The sequence below is a fragment of the Nelusetta ayraudi genome, unplaced genomic scaffold (assembly GCF_046127955.1).
Source record: "Nelusetta ayraudi isolate G7.1 ecotype Tasmania unplaced genomic scaffold, CSIRO-AGI_Nayr_v1 ptg000002l, whole genome shotgun sequence".
Classification (NCBI taxonomy): Eukaryota; Metazoa; Chordata; class Actinopteri; order Tetraodontiformes; family Monacanthidae; genus Nelusetta; species Nelusetta ayraudi.
Window position 1 is genome coordinate 2,932,501 of NW_027466052.1, and position 26,926 is coordinate 2,959,426.

Below are 26,926 nucleotides of genomic sequence, written 5' to 3' on the forward strand. Positions count from 1 at the left end.
CCTGTCGCTGTGGCCAAGTCCAGGCAGACGCCGCAGCAGCAGCCGCAGCCGCAGCCGCAGCCACCGCAGCAGCAGCAGCCGCAGCAGACTGTGATAACGCTCAGCGGCAGGAGCGAAGCCATCGGACTGAACGTGGCCGACTTCCTCCCAGTGAGTTCAGTGCAGGATCCACCTGAGGGGTTACAATGCTTACTGACACTGTCTGTCTGTCTGTCTGTCTGTCTGTCTGTCTGTCCGTCCGTCTGTCCGTGTGTGTCAGTCGGCGGGGGCCAACCACAGGTCCGGGGCCCTGAGTGATGCCGAGGCTCTGACTCAGATCATGAAGGGCCACGACACCATGTGTGTGATGCTGAGCAGCCGACACAAGAACCTGGAGACGGTGCGAGCCGTGTGGACGCGGGAGGACATCAAGGTGAGCGCCGCGCTGGCGGCCAACCGGAGAGCTGCAGCCCTCCTCCCGCTCTTCCTGCTCCTCATCCTCTTTCTCCTCCTCCTTCTCTTCCTCCACCTCCTCCTCACTTCCTGTCTCCAACCCCTGCAGAGTGCCCTGGACGCCGCCGTGGCCATGAGCGATCTGTCCATCGTCGTGGACATTCTGAACATCATCAACCTGCAGCCGTCAGTCTCTTCTCTCTCACACACACACACACACACACACACACACACACACACACACACAGACACAGACACACGTGCACGACGACAGCCGCTGACCCCTGTGTGTTGTTCTTTGACCCCCTGGTGTTTCAGTTCACTGTGGAAACTGGACCTGTGCACGACCGTCCTCCCTCAGATCGACAAGCTGCTGCAGAGTAAATACGAGAGGTGAGTGACTGCCGAGTCGAGGTTGGGGGTGGGGAAAGTGTTTGACTGGTGGGGCCAGAAAGGGCTCTGTAATTTGACAGAGGGGCCGGAGCAGCAGCAGATGGATGGAGTGTTTTTGGTGAGCCACCTAATAGGAGGAAAAAATATATCATGGGATGGATGTGTAGAAAGCGTGTATTAATGTCTATTAAAAATGAACAAAAGGGTTGCAACAAAATATCGTTAGCCTAATAGCATATTTGGCTAAGTCGTATTTGAACGTTTTCGGAAAACACAAAAAAAACAAACATATTTGAGCAAGCACATGGGTAAGGTTAGGCAGATCCTGTATCACAATTTGGCCAAAAAATGACTTGGGCAATTATGCTATTAGGCTATCGATATGTCTTTGAAGCCCCACGGTGTTTAGCTCTTTATTGAAACAACTCTTAAAACACTGAAAAAGTTGATGAAATACAGCTATTTTATGACTTACTATTAATATCTTTTCTTCAGGTTCTGCAGATTAAAAAGCTTAACGGGCCGCATATGGGCCCCCGGGCCGTAGTTTGCCCACGCCTGGTCGAGCCTCATCTCTCTCTCTCTCTCTCTCTCTCTCTGCGTGCAGCTATATGCAGACCGGCTGTACGTCTCTCAAGCTCATCATGAAACATTTCTGGATGCTGATCTCAGACACCCTGAAGGCGGCACCCTCTGTTGGCGTGGACATCACACGCGAGGAGCGGTGAGTCTCCACCGCCATGTGATCAGCTGTGCACACACACACACACACACACACACACACACACACAGGCAAGCAATGTTGCACTGTGTGTGTGTGTGTGTGTGTGTGTGTGTGTGTGTGTGTGTGTGTGTGTGTGTGTGTGTGTGTGTGTGTGTAAGTGTGTTTTCCTTGAGTTTTGCCCCTCGGCTGACGTGAATCCCCTCCCCCTTCCGCCTCACCTCACCCCTCCTCGCCCCTCCCCCCCTGCAGACACCAGAAGTGCCGGACGTGCTGCAAGCAGCTGAAGAACCTGAGCAACGTGGCGAAGAGCCGAGCCTCGCAGGTGGGCCGCCACGGCAGCACCTTCAGAGAGCTGCAGCTGCTCATGAGCCCACTGGACGACCTGCTGTGAGCTGCCAGTCAGTCATGTGACCCGGAGCCTCACCTGGGGAAAAATACAAAGACTTTTTTTTTTCTTTTTTGGGGGCGGGGGGAGGGGCCCACGTGTCCTCTGATTGGCTGACAGTCGAGCTAGTCAGCGTCCCCTACACCCCCTGTTAGACTTGTCGAGTCCATCCAGCACCAGCAGGAGGAGGGGGAGGAGGAGGAGGAGGATGAGGAGGAGGACCAACCAAACAGTTTTCCTGCGAGCGATGGACGTCTTGGCCAATCGGAACGAGAGACAATCAGGAGCCGGGAGTTCCGTCGACGGAGCGGAGCAGAGACAATGTCGTGGCGACGAAATGAAAAGAAATCAAAAACATTCCTGACTAATCATTAGTCGACGCCAGAGGTGTGTTCAAGGTGTCGCTACCTTAGCTTAGCTTAGCTTAGTTTAGCTTCGCTAGCTGCCTGTCCTGATGCCTGAGGACCAGCAGGATGGGAGACACTCCAGCATCAGCCATGAAAATCTTTTCTATCTTCCCCTCGCACCTTTACTTTTACGGTGACATTCTCTGTTTATTTAAATAAAATAAAATGTGTTCTGGAATAAATGTGACCACGTTCATTCAAATACAGTTGTGTTCATAACAATAGCAGTATGTTTAAAAAGGTGAGTAAACTTCATAAATTGTATTTAATGAACACAAATGCATTGAGGACACTGCACATTCTATTTCAAAGCAAGAACATTGGAAAAAGTCATTGAATTTGATAATATTTTACAGAAAGTCAAGAAATATAATGTTCAAAAAAATAGCAGTGTTGACATCTTTCTTTACAAACTCAACGAAGTACTGTATAAACTAAGAAATGCTTGAAGATTCAACTTTCCTGAGAATAACAAACTAATATTCAGTGGCATCACCACGGTTTCTGATGACTGCTTCAAATCTGTGGTACATGGAGTCGACCAACTTCTGGCACCGGTCAACAGGTATTGCAGCCCAGGACAATTGTACCACGTCCCACAATTCCTCTGCATTTCTTGGTTTTGCCTCATGAACAGCATTTTCTTTTTTATGTCAGCCCACATACATTTTGGATGTTTCCCCCTCTTTTATTAATTCCTTAATCAAAGAACGCTCTTCTTCAGAACAGTGTCTTGAACGACCCATTTTCTCTGTTTTTCAAGGACAAATGCACAGCCAGCATATGCAGTCAGTTACCTTGATCCTTAAATAAGGGCCACATGTTTAGCACCAGTTTTGTTTTTTCACACAATCAACTGCTATTTTTCTTCAAGCATTTCTTAGTTTATACAGTACTTTGTTGAGTTTGTAAAGAAAGATGTCAACACTGCTATTTTTTTTTAACATTATATTTCTTGACTTTCTGTAAAATATTATCAAATTCAATGACTTTCTCCAATTCTCTTGCTTTGAAATAGACTGTGCAGTGTCCTCAATGCATTTGTGTTCATTAAATACAATTTATGAAGTTTACTCACCTTTTTAAACACACTGCTATTATTATGAACACAACTGTACGTACCATGAAAATTGTAGACAAACTTACCAATAAGTCTTATGTTCAATAAGGTTCAGTGTTTAATATTTGGAAAGTTTGAAGAAGAAACGCTGACATCAAGTGGTTACATTTTAGATTGCAGTTACCTTTCCTCTCCCGAGCTTGCCAGTGGCATGCGCACCTCCTTCTTCATTGGTTTATTTGAAGATGCGAGCGTTCACCTTGAACGCACCGCCAGCCAGTTGCGACATTGTCGGCACTCTACGTGAAAAGACAAATGGAGGCGACTGTTTGATTTTAAACATGTTTATTAAAAATAAAATACAAAAAGATAATCGTGTTGAGAGCTACAGGAGGAGCAGACAAAGGGATCGACGGCAATAAACTACTAACGCCGCCGGGTGGGGTTAAAGGTCACCTCTGCTTCATGAGGCAAGGCGCTCCAAACGTTGAAAAAACAAAAGAAAAGAAAAGAAAAGAAAGAAAAACATCCACAGGAGAATGCCTCCAAAAAAAAAAGCTACTGTCTTATTGGACAGCTCAGTGGATCAGGGGAGTACCTGATTGGCTGAAGGAGCAGATTCAATAAATGAAAAAACAACAACAACAAAAAAAAACAACATAGCCGAGGTTTTACAACCCTGGAACGTCTGAATTAAAAAGTTTAAAGCATTTTTGAACATAAATATATGTAATACCGTGAAATGCATATATTAGAATCAACCACATCGCCACCTGGTGGCCGAGAAAATAATCAGAAAGTTTAAAGTGCAACAAAACAGCAAAAGAAATACTGTGATTGGTTCATTGGATCAAAAGCAAACTGGTCTCAGTTCAGCTGCGTCACGGCAAAGGTGGCCACTGCCCGCTGAATCTCCCATCAGCCCCGGCTCCTCTGTGAGGAGGAGGAGGGAGTGGGGGGGGAGGGGGAGCCCCAGCAGGTTGGGTGGGGGAGGGGCCGGGCACTCAGGCTGTCAGTTTCAGTCGTCCTGCGGAGAGAAGGAGCGTGTCAGTCATGTGACCTGCGCCACTGTCGGACCATGTCCACACTCAGAGCCACATCCTCCACCTGGTCCCCTGCTCCACAGCGCCACCATGGGGTTGAAAAAGTCTGAGTGCTTTCACTATTGAACTGTTTTGTTTTTTTTAGCTCCCCTTAGAACAGTGGTGGGCAACCAGTTTGACTGGTGGGGCCACAATGGGTTCTAAAATGTGACAGAGGGAGCCACAGCAGGAGCAGATGGATGTAGAGGTTTGCTGACCCTCCTCATAGGAGGAGAAAACACATGATGGGATATGCAGAAAACACATGGTTTGATGTCTATTGAAAATGAACAAAGGCAAATTACAACAAAATGTGTCTCTGAAGCCCCATGGTTTTAGCTCTTCAATGAAACGACTCTTAAAACGCTGGAAAAATGGAATGAAATGCAGCTATTTTATAATTTACCGAGTGTTAATATAAATCTTCAAGTTCTGCGGGCTGGATTAAAAAGCTTAACGGACAGCATATGGCCCCCGGGCCGTAGTTTGCCCACGCCTACGTTAGTGCCACCGTCAGGTCCAGTAACCAGTTCATTTCCTTCCTGACTTCTTATGTTTTTTAATTCTGATCATTAGAAAGCATCACACTGACCTGCTGACTGGAAGCGTTTGCTCCAAAACTCAAACTTTCTTTCTTTTCTTCTCACCGCTACTGTAAAAGTGGATGGAGGCGCTGGCTGGTGGCTTGTTTTTCCAGTCAAACACACCAGTTCTGGAGTCACACTCTAGAGCAGCGTTTCTCAACTGGTGGGTCGCAACCCAAAAGTGGGTCATTGAGCTTCTGTATTTTGAATGGGATGCGGCTTTGTGGACAGTGTCTTTATTTACTTATTTATATTTAAAAAAAAAAAAAAAAGAATCATTGAGAAAATGTTGGGTGTTTATTTTTGCAGGATTTACAATTCAATTCAATAATTTATTTCCTAGATATGATAGAAAGTGAGCTAGCGAATAAATTTGGGTCGCGACTTTATTATGGGGAAAACCATGAGGGTCCTGAGACTCCACCAGTTGAGAACCACTGCTCTGGAACAAAACACGTCTCCCTGCTGCTGCTGCTGCTGCTGCATCACCCTGTCGTCCTGCTGTCCTGCTGTCCACCTGGACTTCGAACCCACAGCTGCATTCTTCTCCTCTCCGGCGCCCCCTACAGGCTTCCACCGGTGATTCGTATTTAAAAAAACGGCTTTCTTCTGTGAAACTCCAGAACTGTCGTCTGGACCTCGCCAGCTCCTCCATCCAGTTCCCACCGAGGATGAACGCAACCGACGCAACAACAACCACCAGTGCCTCCTTCTGGCGAAGCGTGACAGTGACAATGCTGCAGCCTCATCAGTGTGGACATGACATGGAGAAGACGACACCCAGCCGCCACTTTGGCCCCGTTTACAACCGAGACGCCTTTTCACTGAAACCGCACATTTCGGCACAGAAACGCTCTCCAGGGTGGGAAAGTTTGAAAACGCCACCCTGTCCGGCTTTGTGTAAACACAGAAGACCATCTTTTTAATGATGTCACAACCGACCCCCCCCCCCATCCACCTTGCAACCTGAGCCAGCTGTGAGGTGCAGACGACCACTCGTGCAACGGACTTGTCACTGCTGCTAATGATCAGCCTGAAGTCTTCCCTTCAGCCTCCACGACGACAAGCAGCAAACAGTGGTGGGCAGTGGTGGACAGTGGTGGACAATATGTGCAAAGTGAAAATAAACTCAACGAAAGCGATTTGCAGAACCTCCTGTTTTACCATCACGTAGCCTTGAGGCTCCGTGTTCTACGAGTGAGATTGTTTCAGGTGTGCTGTGGAAAATGATCCACTTAATTTCACTTAATTGGTCTTAAAAAAATAAGAAAAGAGATTCCATTGTGGAATTCCAGTCTGTTCTCCTCCCAGGACTTCAGCTTTGTGTGCATTGGAGTAGGACCAGGTTTCACACTGAGTGAGTATAAATACATTAAGAAGGTCAGGGTTAGTGTCACTGTCAGGCTAAAAAGTGTCTTATAAGTGTTTTATGATATTTTTGGCTGGTGGTGTCGTTTTTCACTGAAACGTGCCGTGGCTCAAAAAAGGTTGAAAGTGATGGTATTTACATCATCAACTTGAAGACAATAAAACACCGTTCTATTGTAAGTCAATGCGGAAATTCAACTTCTCCGTCTTTCCATGAACCATCTTTGCCATTTCTGTTAGCGAGCTGCTACTTCTGTAAACGCGTCACGCTCCAGGTCTTCTTCTTCTTCTTCTTTTGGCTTGTGCTCAATTGTTTACAGTTAATTATTATGCATTTGTTTATTTATTGATTTTGCTTTGTTCAGAATGTTTGTCGCAGTTTAAAAGGTGCACAATTTCGAAAAATCAAATCTTCAAAATCTTCTTCTTCGTCCACCTTCAGGGAGTAAACGCACAGCGCCACACAAGGCCTGGCAAAGGTACTGCACCTCTTTCAGTTGTCTCCAGCATTTCTGTGTAAACCCGTTTTTTCCCCGAGAGCGTTTCCGAAAATGATTGGTTTCAAAATGCCGTCTTCGTGCAAACAGGGCCTTAGCCACAAAGTCACAGTAGCCAGCAACACACACACACACACGCACGCACGCACGCACGCACGCACGCACGCACACAGAAGCTAGGGGCCGCCTTAATGAGCGGTGGGTGGTAGTGGTGGTGTTAGGGAGGGACATGCCATGCCGAGCGTGTCCATGCCAAGCTTTCCCAGCAACCTGCGTCACAGCGCCACCTACCTGCCCACTGCCTCCCACCAATGGGCTGGCTCTGTCTATCTGCCTGTCTGTGAACCAACCAATCACACCACAGAGTGAGATGCAGGATGATCTTCCTGTTTGTCTTGTGTGTGTGTGTGTGTGTGTGTGTGTGTGTGTGTGTGTGTGTGTGTGTGTGTGTGTGTGTGGGGCTACCTGTGGACAACTGCGACTGGGACCTCCTGCGAGTGCTGCTGGGGGTCCTGGAGGCGGAGGAGAGGGTGGACCCGGCGCTGCTGGCCCGAGAGATGGGCAGCGGGACGGGGGTGACTGGAGGGGAATCCAGCTGGTGTGTGTGTGTGTGTGTGGGGGGGGGGGGAGGAGGAAACAAATCCATCTATAAAACGATCTTGAAAACATTTAACAAACAAACTACAAACAGTAAAAGTTCTCGGGGACGCATTTGGGCACCTGCCCCCCCCCCCCCCCCATGAAACTATGATGCACCTGATTGGTCAGACACGAGCCACATCTATCCAATCATCAGGTGTGAAGACGAACTGTGTTCATTCGCTCACTAGTGTGTGTGTGATTTTGGCTCCACCCCCTCTCACAAAGGAGAGCCGGACACCGTGCAACCGAGTCCAAGTAGGTTCCACACCACGGGTGGGAAGTAACCAAGTACAAATACTTTGTACTTTGGTAGATTGTTCAGTAATTTGTACTTGACTTGACAATGACGTTTTACTTTGTACACAAATATCTGGACTTTCTAGTACTTCTACTGGAAAAACATGCTGATTACCTCTGCGTTTAAAAGTGTTTAAATTATGCAAATTCTGTTCAAAGTCATTCACTCTTTATTTCATCTAGTTGTTGTTGCTTGAAGTGGAGCTATTTGAACTCTGCTGGTGTGTAGCTGAATGTAAAAGTGGATGATATTTTAGAGCACCTCAGCTCTGTGCTCACTGTTCAGTACGTTCTAAGTACGGAGAGAAATGAACATGTAGACCATATCCATATCCTATAATGGCTCACTGTCATGTTGTAGTATATTATACTATATTAAGACTACCAAAGCTGTTGATAGCCTTTTTCATTTTGCAACATTACCAATGAATGTATCGTTTCATTAATGAAAAAAAAAAAATCCTAAAACATTTCTAAAATGAATGAACATTTCAGAACCTGTGGAACCTGTAACAATTGCAGACAACACGTGGCCGCAGAGAATACAGCTGTGTGTGCCTGTGTGCGTCCGTTACCTCCACGCTGTCATGGGTGGGCGAGGACGACGTGGACGAGGTCTCATGCCGCCTGCAGGAGGCGCTGAAGTCGACGCTGCGGACGCGCTGGGCGAACTTGAGCGAGCAGAGTGACTCACTGGCGTTGGTGGGCAGCGGCGACACCTACGGACCAGACGGGAGGGTCAGGGGGGTGGTGATGATGGTGGGTCAACCAGCAGCAGCAGCTGGTGGTGGTGGTGGTGGTGGTACCGGGCCTCACCTGCACCATCATCAGCGTCTTGCTGTCCCCGCTGAGCGAGTCCTGCAGCAGGTAGGTGAGCCGCGAGTTCCTGAAGGGCACGTGGGCGTGGCGGCAGCGCAGCGCATTGATGACGTCGCCCAGCGCCGACAGCGACTTGTTGATGCACTGGGCCTCGCGGAGGCGGCTGCCCTCCGCCCCCGACTTGGAGATCCTCTCCGAGCCCGCCAGGTCCACCAGGTTCAGCTTGCCTGAGGGCGTCGGCGCAGGGTGGGGTTAGATGATGCTATTGTGATACTGTGTTCTGCAAGTGCCGTCTCATCAAGATCACTACGTCTCCCAAACTTTGTCAGGCATGTGAGTGTGTGTGTGTGTGTGTGTGTGTGTGTGTGTGTGTGTGTGTGTGTGTACCTTGCGTGCGTGTCCCCGTCGCCGAGTTGAACCCGGACACAGTGACGATGAGCAGAGCGTGGGATCGAGAGCTGTGCTCGTTCAGGTTGGTGCAGGCCGTCGCCCGGTTCATGTGACCCAGCTTGAACACCTGCACACAGGTGAGGACGAGAGGTTGAGAGGTTAAGAGGTCATGCACCCAGGGCCAGGAGTTAGAATTGAGCATTGCTGCAACTGGTGAAAAATGAAAAGCCACAGAATTTCTGTGTGATGTGTGTATGTGTGTGTGTGTGTATGTGTGAGAGTGCCAGCAGGAAGTCGTCACCCTGTTGATGTCCTCGGGGCTCTGGACGGTGACCTCCGTCAGACCGGGGACGTACAGCTGTCCGCTGCCGTCGGGGTTCATCTTGATGTCCAGCCTGTCGGTGAGGTTCTCGCCCAGCAGGTTCCTTTACAGACCACATTTGGAAATGTAAGACGCTAGCTACTACACATATCTATAAAGCAGGTGCTTATCGTTAATTACATATTAAAATAATTGCATCACATTCCAAGACATTAATACTGGTGTACAGTGTCACAAATGTTACACGTGTGCCTGCAAATCTGCGTTTTCAAGCGAGATCATCTGACGTCGTTTTCTCCATAGTTACACAGCAATGCGTACACGCTATCTTTTCCCTAACTCGCTTGTCTGCATACGTGGGCATTGATGTATCACAGTTCACAGTAGACCTCTTCCCTGTTCATCATACGCCAGCAAATTCCAGAGGTCTCGCCACCGGGGCAAATTAGCCTAGCTTATTAGGTACGGATGTCAGGAACTGAGAAATTCAATGTCGTCAATCAGCAGCACATATGCATATACTGTACATATTCAGGAAGCATCACATTTCATTTTCATTTTATGTTAATTTGATTTTAAACTTTCTTTATCTCTTTTCATACTATAGTTTAGCACATTGCATGCATATAATTACACAAGTTCCCTTTTCAAGCTGCTGTAAACCTGAATTTCTCCTGGAGATCAATAAAGTATTTCTCTATCTCTATCCATCATTATTTTCTTACTGCATTCGATGTATAATAAGAATTGGATACTGCCAATATGGCAGTGCGACAATTCTTGTGCAGTGGCCACTTGCGGTACCGCAGCCAGAATTGTTCCCCACAGGACGACTCCGACCTGAAAGACGGTTCATAATGAATCTTTGTAATGTACATTTTGAAGTCATGGACTTCTAATAAAGCCCAGAAAAGCCCGAGCAGAGAGTTTATTCCCAGCCTGACATCACTTGACAGCATCATTTAAAATGAACGGGCCGCCATCTTGGATTGTGGGTGCCACTGAGTGCAGTCAGTGCCTCCAGTGTTGATGATGCCTCGGTCTGGGTCGGTGCGACCTCGACTACACAGAGTCTCACTCACCGCAGCGTCTCGTTGTAGATCTCCACCATGCCCACGGTGATGCTGTACTCCCAGTCCGGAGTCTTGTCCGTCACCTCGGAGAAGAGCAGCCGCAGAGCCCGCTGGTTGATGCCAGGGTCGTCCGCCACGCCCTGCACCACACACACACACACACACACACACACACACACACACACACACACACACACACACACACACACACACACACACACACACACACACACACACACACACACGGATGATGTCACAGTTCAAGAGGCTGCTGCTGTTATGATTACGATAATAATAATAAATAACCATAACAAAATAATAATAATATTATCGAGTCATTATTGGGTGTGGGACAGAGCGAAGGGGGCGGAGCCAACAACAGGAAGTGAGTGCATCACGGGGGCCGACCTCCATGGTGTAGGTCTTCCCGGAGCCCGTCTGTCCGTAGGCGAAGATGCAGACGTTGAAGCCGTCGATACAGGAAGTGACCAGCGCCTGGACTTCCTGGAACACCTGACACGGACAAACGGAGAGCGTCACTTCCCATCCAACCCGGTCACACTGACTCGCACGCCACACAGGCTCCTTCCGACTTCCTGTTTGGGCGGCTCGTAGACAGGAAGTGGCCACGTCTGTCGTGCTGCCGTCATGTTTATGTCTTTTTAGCTTTTTTATCGCTTGCGACGTGTAGCGACAACAATCTTAATCACATGACTACAATGATCATGGCGATAACAATGATCAATAGCAGTAACTCCACTGGGAATTTGGATGAAATACGGGAGGTGTTTCTCTTTGAAGCGGAAGTGTGGAGAGAAAAGGGGGAGTGGCCATCCTGTCTCAAGCAACCAGCTTGGGCCCTGAGCTCACCTCCTCCTGCGTGGCCTGAGGGGGGAAGACTTTGTCCAGCTCGAAGCTCATGACCTTGCCCTTGCTGGAGAGGTGGAGGACGGCGTCGTCCTCCGAGTCGAAGCTCAACATGGTTTTGGCGTCGGCGGAGTCCTGCTCCTCCTGGCTGACCGGCCGCACGCGGCAGAAGACGCGGATGTTGCCTTATGGGAGACGGACGAGAGAGGAGAGAGCAGCTCGAGATTCCATTTGACCCTGGACGCCTCCCCTCCCCCGACGGAGAGGAGGTAGCGTTCAAAGCAAAAAAAACAAATAGGCAGTTAGTTAGTATTAGTGAGTAATCCAGTGAATGCAGACGGACCTTTGAGTCGGACCAGCTCGTTGTGACACTTCTTCCTCAGGTTCATCTCTCGCTTGTATTTCCTCAGCAGTTCCTGATTGGCACTGCTCACCTCGCTGATCACCTGACAGATCTGACACACACACACACACACACACACACACACACACACACACACACACACACACACACACACACACACACACACACACACACACACACACACACACACACACACACACACACACACACACACACACACACACACACACAGCAGGAATTGAAACAATAGTTCAAAATGTAAAGAGACCTGCACCAGCAGAGCAGCAGCAGCATGTCACCCACCTCCTGCTTGGCCTCACTGATAGCCTTGTCCAGCATGAAGGGGAAGTCCTGCACCTGCTTCTTCACACAGTTGTAGTCGCTGGTGAGCGTCCTGAGGGCCGGCTGCAGGCTCAGCAGGTTGAGACGCACGCCTGAGGACAGACGTCAGGTATCACACTCAATGCACACACACACACACACACACACACACACACACACACACACACACACACACACACACACACACACACACACACACACACACACACACACACACACACACACACACCAGGGTGCAGCCTCTCACCAGCCAGGTTCTTGTGGACTGCCTTCATCTCGCTCTCGGCCCGGATGAAGGCCTCCTCGATCACGCGGTTCTTCTCCTCCTCCAGGTTCTGCATCTCGGCCTCCAGCTGGCCCTGGGCCCGCTCCATCTCACCCTCGTAGACCAGGATCTGGAAGGGGGGAAGGTGGGGGTGCCATCAGACCACACACACCTGGTGACCGCAGCCTAGCGCCACAGAGCCATCATCATCATCATCGTCATTGCCGGGGGAACCGACATCATCGACTGACACCCGACCACCACAGGCGGCCACGCCATCTGAAAAGCCAACCATTTGAACCGCCCACAAGAGGGGTGGGCTCACTTTCAACTCTGACACAGGCAGGTACTCATGGTTTTAATTACAGAGAGGACAGATGGACAGGCAGACAGACAGACAGAGAAATGAACGGACGGATAGAAAGACAGGCAGAGAGACAGACTGGAAGAAAGACAGACAGATGGACGGACAGACAAACAGAGACTGAAAGACAGACAGACAGACAGAGAGATAGAGAAACAGAGACAGACAGACGGAGAGAAAGACGGGCAGCGAGACAGATGGACTGACAAACAAGCAAACAGAGACCGACAAACAGACGGATGGATGGACAGACAGACAGAGAAAAACAGAGACACAGCGATAGACTGAGAGACAGACAGACGAAGAAACAGAGAGACAGACAGGGAGGTGTACAGGTGTGCAGCAGACTCTACCTGCGTGCGCAGCTGAGTGCAGGTCCTCTGGGACTCGTGCAGCTGCATCTCCAGCTCCCTCAGCAGCTGCCGCTGCACACACAGCTGCTCCTGCAGGCCGGCGTTCTTGGACTGCAGCTCCACCAGAGCCTTCTGGGAGTCAGCGGACTTCACCTCCACCGTGTGGGCCACGTACTGCACACACACACACACACACACACACACACACACACACACACACACACACACACACACACACACACACACACACACACACACACACACACACACACACACACACACACACACACACACACACACACGTCAGCGGGCGGGGAGAGGCCAGACACTCTGGACGCTGGAGCGCCACCTCACCTTGACTCTAGGGGGCGTGGCCGCCTGCCTGGCCAGCTCCTCCTCACACTGCTGCACCCGCAGGGTGAGCCGCTGCTCCGCCTCCCCCTGCCTCCACTGGGCCTCCTCCAGCTGCCGGGTGGCGTCGTCCAGCTGCCGGCGGAGGCCCTCCACCCTGGAGCTCTTCTCCAGCAGCTCCTGCTCCAGCTCGGCCAGCCGCCGCTCCCTCTGCCGCGCCTGGCTCTCCCAGCGGGACACCTCCCTCTGCAGCAGCTCCGCCTCCTGCACTCACGGGAGACAACGTTCTGCGGTTTACTTGATTTTGCGTTGTCCAATTTTACCTAGCAGACTATTGATAAATGCTCATGACTATGCTTGTGTGTGTGTGTGTGTGTGTGTGTGTGTGTGTGTGTGTGTGTGTGTGTGTGTGTATGTGTGTGTGTGTGTGTGTGTGTGTGTGTGTGTGTGTGTGTGTGTGTGTGTGCGTATCTCAAACCTGACTGTGAGGACAGTGGCTGCAGCAGCAGCCCTCTGCAGCAGCAGCGTCCAGGCTCTGAGACTCGGAGCTCCTGCATGACTTCAGCTCCTGTTTCAGACGCTGGTTCTCCACCACCAGCAGCTCCAGCTGCTTCTCCACGTCTGTCGCCCCCTGCAGCAGACAAGAGCAATTACATAACCTGGCCTTTTGTATGTCGTTGCACAGGTGTGTTAGAACCTTTCATGTGTGATACTAAAGAACTGCCAGCATCAAGACCAACATTTCATATGCTCTGACTTTTTCGATACAACAAACAGGAAGTGAGCCATTTCCATTTGTTTGAAAAAAAAATCCCCCAAAATGTTTTTACAACTGCAAAATTCCTTAACTTGAGGTAATATTGGCTAGAAAATTTTGTATAAATTTCAGTCTCACCAGTTCAGAGCGCAGTCTCTCCACCTCCTCAGTCTGATCTGACAGCTTCTCCTCCAGCTCCTCCACCTGCAAACGCAGCATCATGTCACAAAACCTTCACCAGCAGGGCGCGTTGGCACATTTTCCACCGCAGGACAGAGAGACCTTGTGCATTGCTGTAAATCATAGGTGTCAAACTCTGGCCCACGGGCCAAATTTGGCCCGCAGTGTAATTATATTAGGTCCGTCAGGCAATACATAGGATATTGCTATTATGTTTTAATTTATTATTATTATCATTATTATCATTATTATTATTATTATTATCATTATTATTATCATTACATTTTATTATTAGAAAAAGGTTACTGTTGAAATTTAAATCAGGTTACAAATAAAAAAGGCACATGATTTTTATTTACATTTTATTTATCTTGATGAGTTTTTTTTTTATTTGAAATTCGATTTGCAAGTGTGCAATATGAAGGTATAAGGTTTAGTGAATAGTATTAAGCTTTGCTTTGTTCCATATTCAGCGTTGAAGCAAAACATCTAAAAAGTTTCACTTCTCTACCTCTTTTACCGAGTTTTTTCAATAAATATCAAAGTTAGCCAGCAACTTTGTGCAAGTTTTAAAATTTGGTCTCAAATTTTGGGGGTGGTCGGGGCGTGTGTGCTCGTCCTGGCACCCCAGACCAAAAAATCTGAACTCTCTGTCACACACTTGTATGTTAGCTTGATGCTAACAAATATGTTTGATGGCTCTGGTGCAGGTGAGACTGTTAATGCACACCAACCTGTGTGCGCAGCTGACACACCAGCTGCTTTTCCTCAGCAAGATGATCCAAAGGCTGGTCACCCGACACCCTCACACCTACACACGCATGAACACACACACACAAAATGAAAATTAAAAAAAAGAAAAAAAGAAAAAAAAAAGAGATCTCTTATTTTTTAATCTGTGATGCAGAGAGGGCCGGCCAATGGAGATTAAGCTTACCTTAAATGTCCAGTGTGTAATATTTGCCTTTGGATATATGATTTTTATATTACCCATAAACATGAATAAAAGTGTATACTCGCAATACAAAACAGCAATTTGGTTTTCCTACCCATAGACCGGTTCTTAGTTATATATAAGAGTACACATAGATCCAGGGTCTTGCTGCCAGTGAGCTGACATCTTGCACCACCATATTTCTAAGGAAGCCCAGTGTGGACAATCCAGCTGCCTGACAGTGCATTTCGTATTTTGTATTTGTGTCCTCAAATAAACCAATGAAGAAGAAGGTGGACGAGGTATCCAGGTTTGTGCTCGCAGGCCACTGTAGTGGACTGGCAAGCTCGGGAGAGTGCAAAACGCTGCAATCTACAGATGTAACCACTTGATGTCGCCGTTTCCTTCTAAAAATGTCCAAATACTGCAAACTCAACCTTTAATGAGCTCACCGTTGGGCGAAGCGGGCGTCTGTGCAGCCCCGCCTCCGGACGTCCTCTCTGGGATGCCGCCACGCCGCTGCAGCTGCTGGAGCAGCAGGTGGCGCCCGACCTCCTCTGAGCCGAGGCGAGCCTGAATCTCACACACCTTATCCTGCAGGGTCTGGACACACACACACACACACACACACACACACACACACACACACACACACACACACACACACACACACACACACACACACACACACACACACACACACACAGGTATATGAGCGGGTGTAGCACTGATATACATACATGTATATATACATATACACATATATACAGTATATACACATATTAGGAATGTTAATAATTAATCGATTCGTGATTAATTGTCGATTAAAAATGTAACCGACTAAATCAAATTAGTCGCAAATAAATTAACATTTTTAAATGGGTAGTTAATATCATTACAACAGCGTAGTGGCAGTAAAGAGCAATTCACCTGTAGATACTGTGATGGTCATAATATACCTAAAACAACTTATTTTTAAACAACTTTAAAAAAATAAAAAAATAAAACAAAGTGTCACCTGAAAGTCAGAGGATAAATGTTTAGGGTGTTTTTACTGTTCTCCAATGTAAAAATGGGTCTCACTGGACCCTAAACTTTATTTAAGGGATAAATAATGTGTTCCTTACACATTTTTCATTGTGAAATTTAGGTTCTCAGGATAAATTGCTGCTTATCAATTAATCATTAATCGATCAATAAAGTCAATCAACTAACGATTAATGAATGAATCGATCATTTGCATCCCTAATGCATGTACAAACATATGTACATGGCCCTATAAATGACCGTTTTGTACAGCGAGGTAGTGTGTGTGTGTGTGTGTGTGTGTGTGTGTGTGTGTGTGGGGAGGGGGTGCAGGGGTGGGGTTTCTTCACCTGTATGAGCAGCTCGTGGCCGAGTGTGTTGGTTTCGTTCAGCTCCGCAGCTCGAGAGGGGCGCTGTGAGAAGGCAGCGGCAGGCAGCGACAGGAAAGAGCCATCGTCCTCATCACTCATCACAAAGTCCACTGAGCTCGCTGCGGGACGGAAACACAGGAGGGACAAACCTCAGCCGAGAGCCGCAGGCAGGGACACACCTGAGTTCCCGCCGCATGAATCAGCCGCCTGATTCAGAGGGAGTGTTTCTGCACAGGAGAGCAGTAAAAGGGACAGTCCACCCAAGAAGGAAAAACAAAGTTTCCGCCCTGCACCCTCACAGATGTGATGTCCTCAACTGTACGTGTGGATCGGCCAAGTGGGACGACCGGCCTCCACCTACGCCACCAGCATGTTATAGAAAGAACATCCACGTGGGCCCTCTGGTGAGTAGAAGCTGAGCTCACGCTAGTCGACATGCTGACTGAATGTTAGCTGCAGCTAGCATGGCTAACGGCTCCTGTCCAGAAGGCTCAAGCGGATGAACCAAGTCCAAGTCAAACTGGACTGTCCTCCTTCTGTTGTCTCTTTACTTTCACTGTATTGCCCCCCCCCACACACACACACCATAATTGAGGTTTTGGGTGAGCTGTCTCTTTAAAGTGATCACCACACACTAAGCTGATCAACACAAACCAATGCTGCAATCGAGCTGAATACCATGGAAACCAGTCCGACTACATAACAGCTGATAAGAGCTGCTGAAACATTAACCTGCTGACTGTGTGTGTGTGTGTGTGTCTCCATAAGTCCAGTTAATTCCCAGGTTTCTGACACAGAGCGCAGATTGTTCTCAGTGCCACACACACACACACACACACACACACACACACACACACACACACACACACACACACACACACACACACACACACACACACACACACACACACGAAAATAAAAATCAATAGAACAGAATACAACAGAGTAATAACTGATTGGTTATCAGATACAGTCTCATAAGCCCCTCCCCTCCACGTTAGTGTTTGGGCCGAAGATGTTGGAGATCAAATCACCATCATCAGACAGTCAGACAGACAGGCAGGCAGGCAGGCAGGCAGGCAAACAGACAGTAGTAGTGTGTTTTCAGCTCACCTTACGCACGCCTCCTGTCAGTGAGCAGTTACATATATTGCTGAGACACACTCACACACACAGGCAAAAATGCTGCCATACTAGTGACACGTGTGACTCACCGTCCAATGAGACGTCCTTCTTCCAGAGCTCCTGCAGGCAGGGGGCGTGGTTGAGGTCCCAGGTCTTTCTGGTACTGAACATGACCGCTGGGCTGAGCAGAGCGCTGGACCGCTGGGCCGGCTGCACACACACACACACACACACACACACACACACACACACACACACACACACACACACACACACACACACACACACACACACACAGTTACACAGCTGAGACTTTCCCTGTAGAACAGGATCATTCAAGCGACACCTTCAGCGTTTAGCCAGCGACGCGACCGGGAGGTACCGGCCCGGTTTGGCCCCTCCCACCAGAGCGATCCAGCCAATCGGAACACGAGCCTGCTCCCCCTTGGCCTACCTGGCGTCCGCCATGGAGCCGAGGGTTCGGCCCGCTCGGCCGCACCGCGCTGCCTTCACTGTCTGACCAGCTGCTGCTGATGAGGAGCCCCAGCCGGCCCAGCATGGCGCCGCCGGGCCAGGCCGGGCTGGGCCGGGCCGGCCCGGGCCGCCCAGTTGACCGGTGCTATCCCCCTTCCCCTTTGTTTTTTTTGAACGCCGATGCTCGCCACCAGTTGAGCACGCCGACCTGAAGTCAGTTCACCCGGAGCTGAGATAGAGACAAGCGACCTGGGAAGAGCTGCTGCTGCTGCTGCTGCTGCTGCTCCTCCTCAGGATGAAGATAATCTGCTAATCTGCGCATCAGACGGCCTGGGAGTACTCGCTGTGAGCCGCTGTAATCTCAGGTGACACCGTGAATGAGTCACCTGACCCACGCTGGTAAACAGACTCACCTGAGAGGTGATGTCACGGGGGGCAGAAAGCCCCCCCACCCCTGAGCGAACAGCATGCAGCACATTTGCCTGGAAACTCCGCTAGCCTTGCGTTAGCATTAGCTACTGACTAGCCCCACAAGAAACTTTTCTCCACAGCATGGGCCACTGACAAGCTAACAACGCTCTAGGTGCATCTGCAGGTGAAGGTTCGTCAGATCTACTAATGTAATGACAGCGAAACCCCCACCAGGTGGCGTATGTGAGCAGATCTCCTATTGGAAGGGAGTCACACACACAGCTTGTCACCTGCCAGTCAACAGTTTTGCAGTGTTGCGCCTGAAAGCAGCACAGATCTGAAATCAGCTACAGACCAAACGCCTCAGCAGCACAGTCTAGTACAGGCATGGGCAAACTACGGCCCGTGGGCCATATATAAATAAATATATGGCCCATACATACAGAAATACATACATACATACATACACACAATACATATTTTCCCAATATACACAATTGTGACGAGCTCACTCTCGAGATGGTCAACAGGAAGGGGGGGGACTCTAGCTTCGACCGCTGTGCTACGACGTCCAGGGGGGAAAATCCTCTGTGATCTTCAGCCTCATAGCTAGCACGCTAGCACGCTAACATCACAACGGCCAACCGCGAGAATCTCACCTGAGTCAAGGGCTCACTGCTGCCCCCCGCTGGACGGGCTGACCTCACGTCTTTCAGGCTGCTTACGGCTCCAGACCAAACCACGCCAGCGAGCTACAAGTATCCCGGTGAAGCTCCGTCTACACCCTCCCACCAGCGCGAAGCCACACACAAGCTGCGGGTCTTTTTTTTCACATCCAATGCGAGGCAGCAGACAGCAGTGGCGAGCCGACGGCGCCCCCTTCCTCTATTAGCATCCGAAAACCCAGACGGGTGGGAGCGGCCCGAAAGCACAGGTAGTTAAAAAAGAAAAGATGGAGGAGAAGAGGTCAGTCGTCTGCAGACAATAGCGGGGATTGGGGGTTGGGGGGGGGATTACCAGGCAAGAGAAGAGACGGAGGAGGAAAAACATGAAAGAAAAAAAGAGAAAGCTCTGAGCTGCAGCGAACGCCACACACGGCGATGGCGCTGGATCCAGGTCAGACACACACGAGGCTCTGCATCAGGTTACAGTCGCTTCCCCTCAACATGTCTGTCGCCTCCTCCTGCCCCCCCCTCCTCCTCTTACAACCTCCCTCTCCTCCCTGTCCTCCTCCTCCTGCACCTCCCCGTCCTCCCGCTACCCTTCTTACCTCCCTGTCTGCGGCCTCCTCTTCCCCACCATCATCCCGGGAACATCATCATCATCATCATCATCATCATGATCCCGACTGCAGCTTCGCTCTGACACACAGCAGCAGGATCTGTGTCACCGCCGCGCGAGCGAGAGAGCGCGCACCCGCACACACACAGAAACACACACACTCAGATTCCCCCGCCTCTCTGTTCCCCATAGCAACAGCACAGCAGCATCCCCAGGCTCCGCCCACCTCCCGCCAGCCGACAGATTAATATTTCAGCCTGAACTCAAGCGTGAGGAGCGGCTCCTCCCCCCCGCTGAAATATTCAACAGCCGCACGTGTGTGTGTGTGTGTGTGTGTGTGTATTTAGTGCTGCTACACAGCCACCTTTGTTTTCGTTTTATGCTTCAGTTTTCATACACACTGTGTCTGTCCCACAAAGGTATTCCTTCAAACTGCAGAATTTGCACATTGCATTTCTTTTTCTACAGCTCAGTCTGCCCCCTGGTGGCCTGCTGCAACATGGTTCCTAAGCAAATCAAATGTGGCAGAACACAGAAACACTGCTGAAAATGTGTCATCCTTAATGCACACGCTTCCCATGTACATCTCATGAGACACGCAGTCTTAAGTTAATACCTGAATAAATTGTGGTGCTGCAGCGAGGACAGCTAGCCAGCTAGCAAGCTGGCCATTAATAACATCATCCAGCACATTAGTGTTGAGCACTAGTGATGACGCAACACAGGACACAGCTGTGGTCTGACATGAAGGGGGCAAGTGAAGGCAGCTTGTTAGCAAGTAGCTTAGCTTTTCTCGCGGCGCCATTGATTCCAAGGAGAGCCCTTTTTTCTCGTTTTCAACATCAGGTGACAAATAAAAAAAAATAAAAATGATGGAATGTTCAGGACGCAACTTCACCGAATCAAACAGAGCACCTTTTAAAACTGCCTTAATGTGTCAGGTGACGACGACGACGAGCAAAGCCAAGATGAAGACAGTCATGTGATTTGGTCGACGCACGAAATCAAACATTCCTCTGCCAACGACAGGAAACGGCTGGTTTAACCGCAGATCGCGCACACACACACACACACACACACATACACACACACGTGAGAAGAAACACTGTCAGCACATCAGCAGGATTCACGGCCCTGGGTGCAACCTAGCCTGAGACTGCAGGTTGTTGGTTTGATTCCCAGCCTGGCCAGTCTAAACACGCAGCCTCTAAGGCAGGGCTGGGCAAACTTTTTGACTGGTGCGGCCACAATAGGTTTTAAAATTTGACAGAGGAGCTGGAGCAGCAGCAGATGGATGGAGTGTTTTGGTGACCCATCACAGAGGAGGAAAACATATATGATGGGATATGAAGAAAACATGAGCTCTAACATCTATTGAAAATGAACAAAAATGCTACAACAAAATGTCTTTGAAGCCTCGTGGTATTTAGCTCTTTATTGAAATGACTCTTAAAACACAGAAAAATTGCCGAAATAGCCCACAGCTATTATCTGACTGACAAACTATTTATTCAACTTCTTGAAGTTCGGCAGGCCGGAGTAAAAAACTTCACGGGCTACATATGGCCCCCGGGCCGTAGTTTGCACACGCCTGACCTAGGAGGTTGTCCTTGAGTGTCCTCCTTACGCCAGAGTTGTGTCAAAACACATTAAAATCCGCTGCCAACTAAACATGTTTGCAGTGGCGCCCCCTGGAGGCATCAAGGTTGAGCTTTCTTTCTCAATCACCAGCTGCACCGACGTCGGCCCGAGCCGAAACTTAGCGACCAGATCCGTTCCCTCTCACCTGGACGCGCCCCCTGCTGTCAGGAAGGTGTGCTGCTGCTGCTGCTGCTGCTGCTGCGCCTCCTTCTCCTCCTCCTCCTCGCCTCCCCGACTCCTCCTGCGCCGGGTCCCGACGGCTCCAGCTCCGCAGGAAGCCGTGGAGCGCCAGGACGGCCAGGGAGCAGAGGACGTACATCAGCCTGGTCCACAGCTTCACAGAAGGAGGGAGGGGGGGGGGGGGGGGGCGGCCTTCACATCGAGACCCCTGACAACGAGCTCTGGTCCTGGAGGAGCTCCGATCTACCGTGTGCACCGGGCCAGCGCAGAATAACTAACACCTGCGGACCTTGAACCCCCCCCAGCCCCCACCCGCCACCGCTCACGCCCACAGGTGCCTGGGGGTGGGGTTGGGGAGGGGGGGGGGTGGGGGGGCGGAGGCGGCTCTCCAGCTCCTCGCAGGTTTAATCCCAGCAAGCTCCACCCACACGAGCTGCGCCCTGAAACACTTCCCAGGAGATGAAGCCAGGCCCAGTTTTAAATGGCAAGAAAGGGGAAAGTTGTCCCAGGTTGGAAGTCTCTCTCTCTCTCTCTCTCTCTGTATGGCTTCAGCTCTCTGTCGCTCCGCTAGCTCCTCACTGGGAGCGCAATCTGATTGGCCGGCCCGCCGAGTCCCAGTCCGGGTCCTCCTCTCGGGCCGCCCCGGGAGATAAAAAAAAAAAAAAGTGAGGCAGGTCGGCCGCCCGCCCCTCCTCACCCTCTTCACCCTCGGACCATCTGTCGTTTGTCAGATGATGTAACGCCGATGTGACTCCTCATGACGGTCGTATGAAAAGTTCAGGTCGGTGGCGGCTGAGGGCTTTTTTTTTTTTATTGGTGCCTGTTGCATAAGACCAACATTTATTAATCTGCATCCCAGGCTCTAATCTGACACTGTGAGTGAGCCGCTTCAGATGAAAACACACAGGACAAAGCTTCAACCCAGGGTGACTTCTCAGCTTCTGATCTCTTTAAAAACATAGAATAGAATAGAATAGATGTACTCTATTGATCCCAACTACCAGTACAAAAAATGAACTCGCTTTATAAAAAAAATTAATGTTTAACGTTTCTAATTCCTTTATGATCATTGTTGGTACCAGGGTGGAACTCTCAGACGTCCCTGAACCTGCTGCCGCACACACAAGGAGACAGTAACGGTCCCACGCAGGGGATTGTGGGAAGTGACCCTCTGACTGGGAGCTGAGGGAACGGCGCTGCTCGCCACAAAGGGGCCGCGCCGAACGACACAGAGCTCGTACTGTTTCTACGCCGCGGCCACAGAATTCTTCCGGCTCGTTGACCTCATTCAAGGTTCCTAATGAGTCACGGCCGCAAAACGCCTTCTTTCAGATTTCTGAACACTGTCAGAGAAGGTGCACAACCGACCAGCAAACATTCTCCATGAAGGAACAACCACTGGGTCCGGCTATGGCTCCGGCTCTCCGTCCTGGCCGACACGGCCAGCCAAATACAGTGGGGCTTCAAAGACACTGACTTTGTTTTAACGCTTTTGTTGATGATATATTTTAGCCTCCTAAGAGGAACATCACCAAAACACTCCATCCATCTGCTGCTGCTCCGGCCCCTCTGTCAGATTTTAGAACCCATTGTGGCCCCCACCAGTCAAAAAGTTTGCCTGCCCCTGGGTTGAACCCCGTCTGCAGCTGCCCCCATTTCTGATTGGTCGAGTCACACATCAATAACAGCAACATATTCTCACAAGAAAACCAAACCAAGAAAAAACTATTTTTCCTCATTCTATTTTTTTTTTTTCACATGCAAGTGGATGCAATTCTTTCTCTCTATGAAACTCCAGAGTGGTTATGTGCATGAAAATCGTCCCCAGAGCTCCCGTCGACATCGTGGATGGGTGGCGAATGGGCTGAACGCCACTTTTGGACGAACTGTCCCTTTAAATGCCAGTCAAACAGCCTCTTTAGTTGCAAAGTCAAGGCTTTGATGACAAACTGCAAGCAGTGGTGTTTAAGTAGGAGGGTGTGGGGGAGGAGTGGTGGTTTTGGTCCAACTCTCATCCTCCCAGAATGCACTGCACACACCCATTCTTGCCCCGCCCCCTTCAATCTGAGCTATTTCGGGAGAAAATTACAGCCAGAGACGCCGAGTGGAAAGAAGGAAAATATGACAGGACGGAGGGAGGAGGAGGAGTGGCGACACACACACACACACACACACACACACACACACACACACACACACACACACACACACACACACACACACACACACACACACACACACACACACGAGATTTAGTGCAACATCGCCACCTGCTGGTCAAACAAAATCGGTCTGTCAGTCATGTTACATAACGTGACACACACGTGAACCAGGGGGAGGTAGTTGAACCATATGAGCCACGCTGCTGCTGCTCGTCTGGTTACACAACCCGTACGATCAATCCCGTCACAGCCGGCCACGTCTGATCAATGCTGCAGCCGCGCCGTTGCAACACGACTTCTCTCACGTAACGTAAACAGCAGACCGACAACTTCAGCAAACACTTGAAAGGCACCGAGTCCAAATGAGCCGCAGATGTTTTTGAAACCAGCTGAGCAAGTGACTGACTTGAGATGGGAAAAAAACAAAAAAAACACACACGTGGCCTGCAGGGAGGGGGGGACGGCTCGCGACGCAAGAGGCCAAACAAAACACATCAACACAACTCCTACGTCCACAACAATCAAAGGCAGGGTGTGATCGCTCCACCCGCAGGCGACTGGATCCTGTTTTTAACAGCTGGGAGCTGCAACATGAGTGAGATTTCAAACGCACCTTCAACAGGTTCAGAAGGGGCTGCTGTCACAGTGTGTGAGCCTCCGCTGAGAGACGGCTGATGACTTCAACAGACTCGGGACCAGCAACCAGGAACGGGACCAGCAACCAGGAACGGGACCAGCGTTGGTCCAAATCGGCAGCAGAGTCTCAAACACATAAAACCTCCAATTTAACGAAGATGGAGGGGAAAAAAAACAACTAAATACAGCTGCAGACAGAAGCAGATTTATTTATAGAAAGGTCCTGCTGCAGCAGAGGGACAGCAGCCACACCCTGCAGGCCGCCTCCTCCTCAGACATGGCACACACACACAGGCAAACACATACAGGAAGAGGACATAATTCCCACCCAGCGACAGCGTCCAGCTGATTCTCCAGTCGTTGGCTGGTGTTGAACCCACCAGCCATGTGTGTTCAATTCAACGTGTGTGACTTGACGAGACGCCAGAACTCAACCAACTGAACGGAGAAAAGAAAGGTGTTGCATTTTTTCCTCCTCCTTGTCGTTACCACTGCTCGTCTGCATCTTAAAAGCACAGAGGATTTCTGAGGATCGCTGAACAACTCCCAACTTAGAAACCAAAAATCCTCCAGCGTTGGCTTCCATTAAAACGCACGTGGCGTGCGATGACATCATCATTTCTTCGCCAAATTCGACCAATGGGCTCACGGCAGCCAGCTGTCAATCAGTCCCAGTCCCCTGTCGCTACAGCTAAGGCTACATCGCCAACCACAGCAGACTCTTGTGCGGTGGCGTGCAGGTTGGAAAGGAAGGTCGCTGGTTGGAATCCCTGGGCCAACAGGAGATCTTTGGGGAAGTGGCCACTGCCTGTCTCCAACCCTAAAGCCCTGGCAGATCACCAGTCAGCAGACACTGCTCCTCATCTGTATAGTTAAAGTTAAAAAGTGAACGATGAATAGAATGGGAACAAATGCAAAGAAACCATGAAAAGTTTCAGATAACCTAATTTTTTTACATTTTTTTTGAAATGCATCAAACCTTTTTCACCAAAGCGGATCAATATTATAGGACAATAATTTCATTTGAAAACCTGCTGAGCTGCAACCATGTGACCGCGAGAAGCCGCAGCTGGACTGGTGTAGCTCTGACTGTCAGGTCATCAACAGCTGACCTACGGCCATATGCAACCCATTAAGATTTTTAATCCAGCCCGTCAAAACCTGAAGGAATAATATTAGTCGCAAATAAGTCATAAAATAGTTGCATTTCATCAGTTTTTTTTTTTTTTAATCAGAGTTTTATAAGAGTCATTTCAATAGAGATCCATCCATCTGCTCCTGCTCCAGCTCCCTCTGTTCAAATTTCAGAACCCCTTGTCGCCCACCAGTCAAAAAGTTTGCCCACCCCTGGCCCGACTGGTGCCACACACAGGTTTACTGGCGAACAATGATTCAGAAGTTCCGAAGTTGAATCATTGCGAGGTAAAAACATTCACGGAGTTGCTGATTTTAATGCCACTGCAGTAGTTTGAGGAAACCGTCATCGTGCAGCATAGAGAAGAAAAGAAGAAGAGGAAAAAAAAAAAAAATCTATCTGAATTTTCCAAAGCGGTCACTCCACAACCACAGGAGTGACGTGCGCGTGCGTGCGTGAGGTCCAGGTGAGGTCCGCGTCTCTTTTGTTGGACGCTGAAAAGCGCATTGAATCGCTGGAAACTGCTGGAAGGGCCGCATGAAAAGGGTCGAACTCGGCCGGCGTCAATGCGCGGCGGGCAGATATGCAGCGAACCCGCTGACACTTTTTTTTTTGTTTTGTTTTGGTTCTTTTTTTTTTTTTAATGTCGCACCGTCCCGGTCAAAAACAGCCCCCGGAGCCGGAGGGTGCTAGCGGCCGGGGGGCTAATGTGACAGCCGCCGGGACGGCGTCCCCCGTCTGCCGCCGTCAAACTTTCTTTCCCCCCGCCTCAAGAAGTTTGTCTCTTACCGCTGGTGCCGAGCGGCGGCTCCTTTCCCGACTCCTTCGCCGCTCCTTCCCCTTGGCTCCACTCTGTTCCCGGGGCTAAAGTTGTCGGCTGTCGTGGCTCTGACGGCCCCCGGGAGGAAGTGGCCCGCCGCGGCCAGTGCTTGAGGTGCTTCCGGCGGCGAAGGAATCCAAGTGTCGTCGCCGACTCACGCCGCTGCGCTCCCGCCGCTTCTCCCCACTTGGTTGACTGGTTTTTGTGGTGCCTTCACAGTCTGTCGGACGGATGGCGAGTCAATAGGTTTTTGAGCGCGCATGGGCGGTTTGAGGGCGAGCCGCGTTGTTTCGCCGCGTCAAAATAAACGAGTAAAATAAATGAATGAATGAAACATTTAAAAAAAACAAAACAAACAAACAAACAAACAAAAAACATACAAGGAAATTTGCCCGTCATTAATACTGACTTT

At 49.8% G+C, this 26,926-nt stretch overlaps 2 protein-coding genes across 6 annotated transcripts in view; one reads left to right on the forward strand and one right to left on the reverse strand.

Annotated features, from left to right (window-relative positions):
- Positions 1–2,523, forward strand: part of katnb1 (katanin p80 (WD repeat containing) subunit B 1) — an 8,150-nt gene extending 5,627 nt beyond the window's left edge. For both annotated transcript variants that reach the window (XM_076013144.1, XM_076013231.1), the window contains exons 15-20: positions 1–150; positions 260–412; positions 542–618; positions 751–825; positions 1,433–1,549; positions 1,799–2,523. The exon at positions 1–150 is cut by the window's left edge and continues 144 nt beyond it. In XM_076013144.1, coding sequence (XP_075869259.1) covers positions 1–150; positions 260–412; positions 542–618; positions 751–825; positions 1,433–1,549; positions 1,799–1,940 — 714 coding nt within the window. In that variant the 3' untranslated portion in view covers positions 1,941–2,523. The remainder of the gene's footprint in view (positions 151–259; positions 413–541; positions 619–750; positions 826–1,432; positions 1,550–1,798) is intronic.
- Positions 2,524–3,729: 1,206 nt separating this feature from the next.
- On the reverse strand, positions 3,730–26,740 carry kifc3 (kinesin family member C3). Of its 4 annotated transcripts, none has more exons than XM_076013517.1 (22): positions 26,484–26,740; positions 17,864–17,984; positions 16,629–16,768; positions 15,705–15,855; positions 15,053–15,129; positions 14,277–14,342; positions 13,860–14,012; positions 13,385–13,645; positions 13,031–13,204; positions 12,296–12,443; positions 12,010–12,140; positions 11,686–11,797; positions 11,346–11,527; positions 10,884–10,988; positions 10,485–10,615; positions 9,382–9,505; positions 9,078–9,207; positions 8,688–8,917; positions 8,447–8,590; positions 7,398–7,527; positions 7,224–7,270; positions 3,730–4,428 (listed from the first exon to the last, which is right to left on the reverse strand). In XM_076013517.1, exons 2-22 carry the CDS (start codon positions 17,943–17,945, stop codon positions 4,420–4,422), a joined length of 2,727 nt encoding a protein of 908 aa, XP_075869632.1. In that variant the 5' UTR covers positions 17,946–17,984; positions 26,484–26,740; the 3' UTR covers positions 3,730–4,419. The 4 variants fall into 4 exon arrangements, with proteins under 4 accessions (XP_075869632.1, XP_075869473.1, XP_075869713.1 ...); XM_076013358.1 differs by lacking the exon at positions 26,484–26,740 and adding an exon at positions 21,727–21,947; XM_076013598.1 differs by lacking the exon at positions 26,484–26,740 and adding an exon at positions 19,930–20,052.
- Between the last annotated feature and the right edge of the window lie 186 nt (positions 26,741–26,926).